Source organism: Triticum dicoccoides, chromosome 5B (assembly GCF_002162155.2).
Source record: "Triticum dicoccoides isolate Atlit2015 ecotype Zavitan chromosome 5B, WEW_v2.0, whole genome shotgun sequence".
NCBI lineage: Eukaryota > Viridiplantae > Streptophyta > Magnoliopsida > Poales > Poaceae > Triticum > Triticum dicoccoides.
In genome coordinates, this window is record NC_041389.1 from 73,496,888 (window position 1) to 73,509,829 (window position 12,942).

The 12,942-nt window shown below is 47.6% G+C and overlaps 1 protein-coding gene across 1 annotated transcript; it reads left to right on the forward strand.

Moving 5' to 3' along the window:
* The first annotated feature begins 1,392 nt into the window (after positions 1 to 1,392).
* Positions 1,393 to 3,652, forward strand: LOC119305200 (cysteine-rich receptor-like protein kinase 25). The gene has a single exon (XM_037581787.1). The coding sequence runs from the start codon at positions 1,393 to 1,395 to the stop codon at positions 3,625 to 3,627; it is 2,235 nt and encodes a 744-aa protein (XP_037437684.1). The 3' UTR covers positions 3,628 to 3,652.
* Positions 3,653 to 12,942: the final 9,290 nt, after the last annotated feature.

The window sequence follows — 12,942 nt, forward strand, 5'->3', positions numbered from 1 at the left end:
CCTATAATTTCAGTGCTTGCAGAGAATACCTTACTGAAAACCGCTTGTCATTTCCTTCTGCTCCTCGTTGGGTTTGACACTCTTACTTATCGAAAGGACTACAATAGATCCTCCTACACTTGTGGGTCATCAGCAGGCCCTCCTATTGTACCGGCCGCCAGGAAAGGCACGGAGCTGCTCCCTTGTCGGCGGCGGACCCATGGTGGGGATGTCGTCCGCGCCGATCCGCCATGGCCCCGACACCTTGGAAGCCGGCGGCACCATCAAGCGGTACCGGGCCAAGTCCTCGGTGTCGCCGATGGTGAGACTCAACGGCCAGACGCCGCCCGGCCACGCGCCATCGTCGGAGTCGCTCGAAGATATCGCCGGCGTGGAGAAGAGAGAAGGAGAGGGGCTGGCTTGGAGAAGAGAGGAAGAGAGGGCCTGGCGTGGAGAGGGCTGGCATGGCCTTTTTATAGACGACAGGGGAAGGAGAGGGGCAGGCGAGCCATCGGTGGCGCGCGCCACGAGGGGAAGGCGGGCAGCCCGATGCGGGCGGCGGGCGGCAGGCGCGGCAACGGTGCCGTGTGAAGGCGGGCGGGCTGGCCGCGGCAGCCGAGCGGTCGCGTCATCGGTGGACCCGAGGCGGAAGGCGGGCGGCAGGCGCGGCATGTGTGGCGTCTGACGGTGGGCTTGTCGCGGCAGCGCGCGCCAGCCGAGGCGGACGGGCGACAGGCGGGCGGTCGCCGCACGCGGGGCATTGGAAGGCGTGGCCTACGAGAGCAGATGGCGGGCGCCCCGAGGCGGTCGCCGGTGGGCGGCACGCGAGCAGTCGCCGCCTACAGTCACGCGGCATTTACCGCAGGCAGTTACTGCACGATGATACGACCGTCCGCGCCACGTCCGCACGCACGTCCGCATGGCACCTGACATAGTGGGCCCATGGCGTGAGGCTCCGCTCGCGTCCTGACGGCTACTGGGCAGCTCGGCTCGCCCCGCAGGCCCGTATACACGGGCGCGCGGGGTATCGGCCTGGATGCGCAGGGATGGTGTTTAAGGGGGTGTACCGAAGCAGAACTGCAGAAGTGACGTGTGAATCCGTTGGATAAAAAATTAATCTGACGGCTAGAAAAAAAATAGATTGTACGGTGGGGAGGCGACCGGCGCGGCCGGCCGGCCGGCACCTAGCGTTGGCCAAATGGTGTCAGCAGGGCATAATTAGCTTGATGACCAAGTCCAACTCTGTATTCTGTTCCCGAAAATAATGTACAATACCATGAGCTCGTGGAATACTGAAAGCAATACACACGGACTTGGGTTCACTCTGTGTGTGTATATAGTAGTACTCACCAAAGGGTGTTTCGTGTGATTGTGTCTCCCTCGACTCACCAAAGTCACCACCGCTGCCCGGCCATGGCTTCACCTTCATGGGTTTACCTTATGCTGCTACTCCTAGCTGCGGTCCCCGCATGCCATCCCCGCCCACTTTCTGATGACGACGTCGACAAAATCATGACCAACCAGCCCCTGCCGCCATCCATGATCTCCTGCTCAACTGCTGGCAACTACAGCGATGGAAGCCAGTACCACGTGAATCTCGATCGGCTCCTGTCGGCCATCCCCATGGCCGCCGCCGAAGACGGCGGTTTCTTCAACCGCAAATTCGGCATGGAGGGCGACGAGGTCTTCGGCCTCTTCATGTGCTACGCGGGCGACACCGACTCTGAGTGCCAGGACTGCCTCACCCGTGCACCTGTGGGTGTCATGAAGCTGTGCCCACACAGCCGTACGGTTCGTGCCGTCTACAACGCCTGCACCCTTCGGTACTCTGATGAGTCCTTCTTCTCCGTTGCCGACCTCGTAGACATATCCGACCTCTCCGATGCGCCCCACATGGAAGTGGAACGATCCTCTTACCGTACTCAGTACGGCGGAGGTGGACACAGTTATGCACCTTGGTACGAGAGAGTCCTACCACTGGTAGGGTACGTCGTCGACACGGCCGGCATGAGCCACATGAGGTTGGAGCTCATTCGCCGGCTCATGGGGAAGGCAGGCCAAGCGCACGAGAGGATCGCCGAGGGCAAACAACGGTTCACTTACACGCAATGGGTGTGGGCGGTGGTGCAGTGCACAAGGGACCTGCCGGCAAGCGAATGCACCCGCTGCCTCTCCTATTACACCGATCAGCTGCCGCGGTTGTTCCCGAACAACAGCGGCGGGGCCATCAAGGGGTACAGCTGCTACCTGGGGTACGCCATCCTTGCCGACAAGCCTTCTACTGTGCGGCTTAACAGGTACCGGTACAGCGAGAGCTATCAGAGGGAGATGGCGGCCCATGAACAGGAGCGCAGAAATGAGCGCAAGAGGGAGATGGTGAACCGGGAGTCAAGACGCAGAAAACGGCGACGAAAGGTAGTTACCATTATCAGCCTTGTCGTCATCGCCGTGGTGCTTGTGGTCTGCGTGATCGGCCTGTTGGTTCGGTTCATGTGGTACCGGTGGCGAAGATGGGTGGCAGCGGCCAAGGTTGCCATGAGATCATTCATGGAAAAACTGTCGAAAGATGCGGTCTACTTCTGCGGCAAAAGCGCACGGCAAGACGAGCTCGAGCAAGGGACTGGACCGAGACGATTCAGGTACGCCGAGCTTGCGGCCGCCACCGACGGCTTCTCTGGAAGGAACAAGCTAGGAGAAGGAGGCTTCGGATCCGTGTACCGAGGGTTCCTCCACAACATGAACCTTCACATCGCCGTGAAGAAAGTATCCAAGAGCTCTCGTCAGGGCTGGAAGGAGTTTGTCTCTGAGGTGAGGATCATTAGCCGACTCCGTCACCGGAACCTCGTGCCGCTTGTTGGATGGTTCTATGGCGGTGACGACAATGGTCTTCTGCTTGTCTACGAGCTGATGCCCAATGGCAGCCTGGACGCTCACCTGCACAAGCCGGACCACCTGCTGCCGTGGGCAGTCAGGTATGGGGTCGCACTCGGCCTCGGCTCCGCACTGCTGTACTTGCACGAGGAGACGGAGGAGCGCATTGTGCACAGGGACATCAAGCCAAGCAACATCATGCTAGACGCGTCCTTCAACGCCAAGCTCGGTGACTTCGGGCTTGCGAGGTTCATCCGCGATGGCCGGGGCTCGCTCACGACGGGTGCAGCTGGGACGCTCGGGTACATGGACCCGAAGTGCGTGTTTGCGGGCACAGCCATAGTGGAATCTGACATCTACAGCTTCGGTGTCGTCCTGCTCGAGATAGCCTGTGGTCGGGCGCCAGCGGTAGCCGTAGACGACGACGACGACGGAGCAGTTATCCACCTGTTGCAGTGGGTACGGGAGTCATACGGCAGAGGGGCCATCCTTGAGGCAGCCGATGCCCGGCTGGACGGCAAGTTCGACGAAAAAGAGATGGAGCGTGTCATGGTGGTCGGGCTTTGGTGCGGGCACCCCGACCCCAGCCTGAGGCCGTCCATCAGGCAGGCTGTCAGCGTGCTGCGTTTGGAGGCCCCGCTGCCGAGCCTCCCAGCGGAGATGCCGGTCCCAACATACATGATGCAGCCAGCGGCTGATGAATCTGTTGGCTCTTTCGTGGTCAGTAGTGGCGGGGATGCCAAATCAACTCATTCGGTTCGGGGCAAAGTCGAGTAGATGACTACTACATCCCCGATCTGGACCTTTAGGATCGTTTCAGAAATTTCCAAGTATTAATGAAAATCACTATGTATGTATTGTATATTTGTATCCTTTTCAAAATAATATATTGTATATTTGTATAGTGTATGCTTGGACCGATCCGAGCTCTAACAAAAATTGAGCTACTTTCAAAATAATGCATGCATATGCGTGTAGGATCTCCCACAAATGAGTGAAGTCTCAAATAAACCCTATGATTGTATAGCTCGACGGAAATGAACCGTCACGTCTAAATCCCTGAAATTTGTACCCTGACTTAACCGATCCTGGTCGTTTTGAACCTTGAGCTCTATAACTGGGCCTACATCGCAAATTCGCTGTGTGTTCGCTAGTTAAATTCTCCATTTGTCACCCAAAAATAAAAACTTCTAGTAGTTAAATTCTTCAGTTATTTTTAGTGTTCGTTGTACTATCATAACTGAAAGTGAATATATTGGAAGTTTCTTGCAGAAAAAATATAATCTTCAATTAATATAGAATCTATAAGTTTCTTATGTTGGTTATAAAATCGTCCACGAGCAGGAAGAGACAAGTACTGGCATAAAGTGTTGCAGCCATTGAGCCTCTATAGAACAAACCTGATGTATATTGGAGAGAGGCGTTTTGGAGGCCGAGCTTCATGGAGGTCTTTATTTTTGAAAAATTCAAATTCAAATTTTTTATGGTTTAAATTTTTTTGAAGAAAAATATGCGTGTATGCAAGGATGTAATTCACATGTGTGTAAAAATTCATGATGAAATACTTTGGGCTGCGACCTATACAATAAATTCGTAGCCTGGGAGGATGAATAGTATCATGTGGTAAATAGCCTCAGATTTGTCTTTTTTGCACAATCCTCATTTCAATGTATTTATGCCTTCATGTATATCTGTATTTATTTTCAGAATTTTTTAAAATGTAAAAGTATGAATTTCGATGAAATTTCAAATTTGAATATAGAGGCCTCACTAGAGGCCGAGCTCCAAAAGGGATTTCCGATGTATATTCCAGGATCATTTGTATTTTGCAAAGAAACACTTGTTTGCTCACATAAAGCAAATGCATGTGAAATTTCGCAGTTTCATCTCTAGCAGCTGCTTAGAATTATTTCCAGCATGGTAAAAGCATGCGGTGTCATATGGTTCTTTATCATTTCCGAGGAAGCCACTCAGCTCCCTGTAAAAGCAGAGTCACCCAAAGCAGGTCAACCCGAGTTCCCTCCAAGAAGATCATTTCACTACCACGAGGGCACTCGCGTACCGCTGAGATTGCTGCTCATGAATTCAACTCTAATTTAGAAACTTCCTAATAAGAGTTGGAACGTTTTATATTAGGAGATTTCTGTCATCAGTCGATTTTTCCTTTAGTTAAGTTGTGTGAGTTTGGCAACTCTGCTGTTACGTTCATACTGTACCGGTGTTTTAGGTATTTAGATCAGTCATCCATTCCAATCCAATGGCTCTCATTCCTTCCTCTTAATTCTGCTAGTCAGTGGCAAAAAAACTCTTTGTGGAAGGGAAATCCCATGCGGCTGTAGCCAAATAGCGTTATTGTATGGTTGCCGCATGCAAGCCAATCAGACCCGTGCTGGATGTGCGTGGCCGGTTTGGTTGGCTGGGCTGCATGCGATTCGTTGCCCGCACGGACCTTAAGGCAGGTCTGAGCCTGGCCCGGCAAAAACTGCTGAATCGGCAGTTTCTCGCGAGTCTGGCTCGACGCGGCCACGCGCGCAAGGGGGTTGCACGTCTTGGGCAGCGCGGGAGACGAAGGGGACGTCTCATAACTCCCCCCTCCCCCACATTCTCCTGTCACCGCCCCGCCCGCACTGTTTTCCCCGCTCCTCTCTGCCTCACCGCCCCTCCCTCTCCTCTCCTTCGATGGATCCGCATCGTCCATCACTGCGATGCCCTCTAACCCACGTCGACCAGCGCATCGCCAGCATCCAGGAGCGCTGGGTGGTTGGGCTCCAGAACTCGGACAGGGACCTGGCGTCGGCGCTGCGGGCGTCGTCCCCCATCTGCTGTCGGCCACCACAAGCACCGACCAATGCGGTGCTGGTCGTTCTTGCTCCGCCGCCGATTTCGGACCTCGTGGTCCTGGGCTCGGCGCCGGCGTCGTCCACGGAGCCGCTGCTTCTTGGGACCCCATTGGGGAGGGGGGTTCTTGACCCCCGTTCAAGGGTTTTCTCCTGTCGGCCCTGTCGGTGTCAAAACCGGTGGATCTCGAGTAGGGGGTCCCGAACTGTGCGTCTAAGGCTAATGATAACAGGAGACGGGGGACACAATGTTTACCCAGGTTCGGGCCCTCTCGATGGAGGTAATAATACCCTACTTCCTGCTTGATTGATATTGATGATATGAGTATTGTAAGAGTTGATCTACCACGAGATCGTAGAGGCTAACCCTAGAAGCTAGCCTATGATTATGATTGTTGTTATCCTACGGACTAAACCCTCCAGTTTATATATACACTGGAGGGGCTAGGGTTACACAGAGTCGGTTACAGAGAAATAAATCTTCATATCCGAATCACCAAGCTTGCCTTCCACGCAAAGGAGAGTCCCATCCGGACATGGGATGAAGTCTTCTATCTTTTATCTTCATAGCCCAGTAGTCTGGCCAATGTATATAGTCCGGCTGTCCGAGGACCCTTTAATCCAGGACTCCCTCAGTAGCCTCTGAACCAGGCTTCAATGACGATGAGTCCGGCGCGCATATTTATCTTCGGCATTGAAAGGCGGGTTCCTTCTCCGAATACTTCAAAGTAGATCTTGAACATAAAAATCGTGTCCGGCTCTGCAAAACAAATTCCACATACCACCATAGGGAGTATAATATCCCACGAGTCCAATCTGCTGACAACTCACAGCATGACATCACGCCGCGGGCCGGTCTTTATTCGAACCGTTTTTATCCTGCCCCTCCGTATTTCGAGGTGCGGTTTTATTGGCACGTCTTGTCAAAGTAGAGATCGTGTCCCCTTATCACGGGATTCTCATCAATACGGGTATGGGTAACCCAATCGTGCCATTAGCACAGCGCTTGGAAAATAAGCGAGTTTTAGGGCGAGTGGGGAGGCGCATGATTTTACTGCCTTTATAAAGGGATAAGGATTCCCCTCTTTCACCCACTCCTTCTCTCCTGCTTCCCATTCTCGAGCTCCAGCGCCCAAGTTCTCATCTCTTCTGCCCAAAAAGCACTCCAACCATGTCCGGATCCGGAGCGCGAGGCAAGTGGATGGCCTCCTTCGTCAAGGAGAAGGATATCAAGAAACTCCGGGAGGCCGGGTACCTAGCCAAGAAGATCGCGCACCATCTTCCGGCGGCGGGACAGGTCGTTCCCACTCCGGAACCCCACGAGAGGGTTGTTCCTCCCTCGCTTCATCCACGGGTTCAGGTTTCCCCTCCACCCATTTGTTCGCGGCCTCATGTATTACTACGGGATTGATTTCCATGACCTATCCCCCAATTCTTTCCTCAATATCTCGACATTCATCATCATGTGCAAGGCCTTCCTCCGCATCCCTCCACACTTCGGACTGTGGCTAAAGATCTTCAATGTGAAGCCGAAGGTGGTAGGCGGCGAGCACGCCGAGTGTGGAGGCACCATGGTGAGCAAGATGCCCTACGCCAAATGGCCATCAGGTACATTCAATGAGTCCGTCAAAGGGTGGCAACAATAGTGGTTCTATGTCACTGAGCTACACGGCACCAAATGGGCCGCAGCTCCCGAATTCCGATTCGGAGTCCCATTGCGGCTTACGTCCTGGCCCGAGAAGGGCCTAGACTGGTCTTCATCAGACGAGCTGGCGGTGCTCCTGATACGTCTCCAACGTATCTACTTTTCCAAACACTTTTGCCCTTGTTTTGGACTCTAACTTGCATGATTTGAATGAAACTAACCTGGACTGACGCTGTTTTCAGCAGAACTGCCATGATGTTGTTTTATGTGTAGAAAACAAAAGTTCTCGGAATGACCTGAAAATCCTTGGAGACAAGTTTTAGAAAATATAAAAAATGCTGGCAAAAGATGAAGACCAGGGGGCCCACACCCTGTCCACAAGGGTGGGGGCGCGCCCACCCCCTTTGGGCGCGCCCCCCTGTCTCGTGGGCCCCCTGCAACTCCGCCGACCTCAACTCCAACTCCATATATTCCGTTTCACGGAGAGAAAAAAATCAGAGAGGAAGTTTCATCGCGTTTTACGATACAGAGCCGCCGCCAAGCCCTAATCTCTCTCGGGAGGGCTGGTCTGGAGTCCGTTCGGGGCTCCGGAGAAGGGGATTCGTCGCCATTGTCATCATCAACCATCCTCCATCACCAATTTCATGATGCTCACCGTTGTGGATGAGTAATTCCATCGTAGGCTTGCTGGACGGTGATGGGTTGGATGAGATTTACAATGTAATCAAGTTAGTTTTGGTAGGGTTTGATCCCTAGTATCCACTATGTTCTGAGATTGATGTTGCTATGACTTTGCTATGCTTAATGCTTGTCACTAGGGCCCGAGTGTCATGATTTCAGATCTGAACCTTTTATGTTTTCATGAATATATGTGTGTTCTTGATCCTATCTTGCAAGTCTATAGTCACCTATTATGTGTTATGATCCGACAACCCCGAAGTGACAATAATCGGGATACTTCTCAGTGATGATCGTAGTTTGAGGAGTTCATGTATTCACTATGTGTTAATGCTTTGGTCCGGTTCTCTATTAAAAGGAGGCCTTAATATCCCTTAGTTTCCACTAGGACCCCGCTGCCACGGGAGGGTAGGACAAAAGATGTCATGCAAGTTCTTTTCCATAAGCATGTATGACTATATTCGGAATACATGCCTACATTACATTGATGAATTGGAGCTAGTTTTGTGTCACCCTATGTTATAGCTATTACATGAGGAATCGCATCCGACATAATTATCCATCATTGATCCAATGCCTACGAGCTTTTCATATACTGTGCTTCGCTTATTTACTTTTCTGTTGCTATTGTTACAATTATTACAAAACCCAAAAATAATACTTTTGCTATCGTTACCATTACTATCATACTACTTTGCTACTAAATACTTTGCTGCAGATACTAAGTTATCCAGGTATGGTTGAATTGACAACTCAACTGCTAATATTCAAGAATATTCTTTGGCTCCCCTTGTGTCGAATCAATAAATTTGGGTTGAATACTCTACCCTCGAAATATGTTGCAATCCCCTACACTTGTGGGTTATCAAGACTAATTTCTGGCGCCGTTGCCGGGGAGCATAGCTCTATTCTCTTAGTCACTTGGGATTTATATCTGTTGATCACTATGAAGAACTTGAAAGATCAAAGAACTAAAATTTATCCCTCAACTACGAGGGGAGGTAAGGAACTGCCATCTAGCTCTGCACTAGATTCTCCTTCTGTTATGAATAAGCTTGCGACACCTAAACCTGTTACTGCTATGAATTCTGATATGTCGCATGTTATTGATGATGCCACTTCTGCTATGCATGATACTTATGATGAAACTACTTCTATGCTTGATACTACTATGTCATTAGGTGAATTTCTTGATGAACAACTTACTAAGGCTAGGGAGAATGAAATTATTGAAAATAAAATTATTGATGAAAGTGATGATGAAGGTTCTCCTCCTAATTATGAATTGTCTGTTGTTCCTGAGGGTTATGTTATGGATGAAGAAACTGCTAGAGATTTTCTTGCTTGCAATGATAGATCAGATCTTAAGAAACTACTAGCTAAGCTGAAACAAAAAACTCTAAATGCTAGAATGAGACATGACCCTGCTTTTGCCACTTCACCTATCTTTGTTACTGATAAGGAATATGAATTCTCTGTTGATCCTGAGATTATTACTTTAGTTGAATCTGATCCTTTCTATGGCACTGAATCTGAAACTATTGTGGCACATCTCACCAAGTTAAATGATATAGCCACCCTGTTTACTAATGATGAGACGTCTTGCTATTATTATATCCTTAAGATATTCTCGTTCTCATTAAAGGGTGATGCTAAGACTTGGTTTAATTCTCTTGATCCTAGTTGTGTGCGTAGTCCCCAGGATATGATTTATTACTTTTCTGCTAAATATTTCCCTGCTCATAAAAACAAGCTGCCTTGCGGGAAATATATAACTTTATGCAAATCGAAGAAGAGAGTCTCCCACAAGCTTGGGGGAGGCTTCTCCGATTACTTAATGCTTTGCCTGATCATCCTCTTAAGAAAATGAAATACTTGATATCTTTTATAATGGACTAACTGATGCTTCCAAGGACCACTTGGATAGTTGTGCTGGTTACGTTTTCAGGGAAAGAACAGTCGACGAAGCTGAGTTATTATTGAATAATATGTTGACTAATGAAAATAATTGGACTCTTCCTGAGCCAATTCCTGAGGCAATTCCTGAACCAATTGAACCAACTCCTGAGCCTATTCCTAAACCCACTCCTAATAAGAGAGGTCTTCTATTTCTCAGTCCTGAAGATATGCAAGAGGCAAAGAAATCAATGAAAGAAAAAGGTATAAAAGCTGAAGATGTTAAGAATTTACCTCCTATTGAAGAAATACATGGTCTTAATATACCGCCTGTTGAAGAACCACATTGTCTTGATAACCCGACATAGGTAGTAAAGGTAAATTCTCTCTATAGATATGATAAAATTGAAATTCCCTCTACTAAATGGATAGGCAAGCGAATTTCAATGATTATGTTAGTAGACAATTGAAGAATAATGCTTATATGATTAGATGCTTGAGTGATTATATGTCTAGATTTAAAGGTGAACTTAAACTCACTAGTAAACATGACTCTATGGTTGCCACTCAAGCTAAACAAGTACTTAAGGCTCAGAATGAATTGCTAGATGAACTAAATAATAAACATGACTTTGCTGTTAGAGTGGCTACTAGAACTGGTAAAATGACTCGGGAACCTTTGTATCCTGAAGGCCACCCTAAGAGAATTGAACAAGATTCTCAGAATAATAATCTAGATGCTCCTAAATCTTCTAAGAAGAAGAAAAAGAAAAATGATAGGACTTTGCATGCTTCTAGTGAACCTAATGTAGAAACACCTGAGAATCCTAATGATACTTCTATCTCTGATGCTGAAACACAATCTGGAGATGAACATGAACCTGCTGATAATGCTAATAATGATGTTCATGTAGATGCTCAACCTAGTAATAACAACGATATAGAAATTGAACCTGCTGTTGGTCTTTATAACCCACAATCAAGAAACCAACGTTATGATAAGAGAGATTTTGTTGCTAGGAAGCATGGTAGAGAAAGAGAACCATGGGTTCAGAAACCCATGCCCTTTCCTCCTAAACCATCCAAGACAAAGGATGATGAGGACTTTGAGCGTTTTGCTGAAATGATTAGACCTATTTTCTTATGCATGTGCTTAACCGATATGCTTACAACAAACCCTTATGCTAAATATATGAAAGATATCATCACTAATAAGAGGAAAATACTTGAAGCTGAGATTTCCACCATGCTTGCCAACTATACCTTTAAGGGTGGAATACCTAAGAAACTTGGTGATCCCGGAGTACCCACTATACCTTGCTCTATTAAAAGAAATTATGTTAAAACTGCTTTATGTGATTTAGGAGCCGGTGTTAGTGTTATGCCTCTTTCCTTGTACCGTAGACTTGAATTAAGTAAGTTGACACCCACTGAGATATCCTTGCAAATGGCTGATAAATCAACTGCTATACCTGTCGGCATTTGTGAGGACGTGCCTGTTGTTGTTGCGAATGTTACTATCTTAACAGACTTCTTCATTCTTGATATTTCTGAGGATGATAGTATGTCTATTATCCTTGGTAGACCCTTTTTAAATACTGCAGGAGCTGTTATTGATTGCAACAAAGGCAATATCACCTTTCATGTTAATGGAAATGAGCACATGGTACATTTTCCGAGGAAACAACCTCAAGTTCACGGCATAAATTCTATTGAGAAAATTCCATCAATTATTATTGGAGGTTTTGAATTTCCTCCCCCTACTGTCAAGAAAAAGTATGATATTCTTATTGTTGGGGATGTTCATATCCCCGTTGAGGTAACTTAGTGTTATTCGAAATTTCTCCGATTCCGTGTTATTCGGAATGAGTTTGTTAACAAGACTTAATCAACCTTGTTAGTGGATTCATTTTGATGATCATGAGATGGATGAAACTAGAAGGCACAACCTTATGTACCCTCTTTTTACTTTCTGTTATTTAAAATAAATAAAGCAAAAATAGTATTATCTGTCTGTTTTCTGAATTATCCATGCAATGAAAAATATCCCGAAAATAAAAGTGTTCCAAATGCCCTGCAAATTTAGTATGATTTTTTATGGAATATTTGAGGATTTTAGGCACTGAAATCACTGCAGGAGGGCAAGGACCAGGCCATGAGAGTGGAGGGCGCGCCCACACCCTCTAGGTGCGCCCCCCTGTCTCGTGGGCCTCTGGTGGACCCCCTCCACTTATGCCAGCACCCACACACTCCATCTTCTTCCCAAAAAAATACCCATCCAGCTCAAGCACGAGTTTTAGCTCATTTTGCTGCGATTTTGTATCTCCTTGCTCAAAGCTCCATTCACAAAACTGCTTTGGGAGACTGTTGCTTGGTATGTGACTCCTCCATTGGTCCAATTAGTTTTTGTTCTAGTGCTTTATTCATTAAAAATCCTTGCTGTCTTGGTGACCCTGTTCTTGATCTTGCATGTTAAATTTATTAGGTCCCAAGTAATTCTAATGCATGATATAGGCTCTAGGCACTTGTAGGAGTAGTTGCTATCAATCTTGTTTAGTTTTATTCACTTTTATTTTGAAGTTACTAAAATTTCAGAAATATTGTAGAAAAATAAATATGTTCAGGAAAATGTACCAAGGTGGTTCCTCAATAAAGAAAGGACCTAGGCGTGCTATGCGTGAGCAAGACGATGAACCACCAAGGGAAGCTGAAGTGCGGTCTTGTGAATGGCCGTCAGAAGAGTTTATGGTCAATACAGGCATTAAGGATGAATTTGATACATATGTGCGTAATGCCGATCTTGAGGACTTAATGCAAGATAAGTGTCCTTAGTACTACTATCTAACTGATTGTTTGTGAGAAGGTTTGAATTTTCATCTTCGCGTAATTCTCATAGTGTCTTGTTTGATATTTATGATAAATCATATACCATGGACCTGGAAGACTTTACTACTGCTTGCAAACTCCCGTAGTGGGGAAGTGTTAATGATCCCCCACAAATATGAATTTAGAGATTTCCTTGCTAGTATTACTGTG

Bases quoted from the DNA above. Each gene is read 5' to 3' on its own strand.
- LOC119305200 (XM_037581787.1), top strand. From the start codon at position 1,393: ATGGCTTCACCTTCATGGGTTTACCTTATGCTGCTACTCCTAGCTGCG.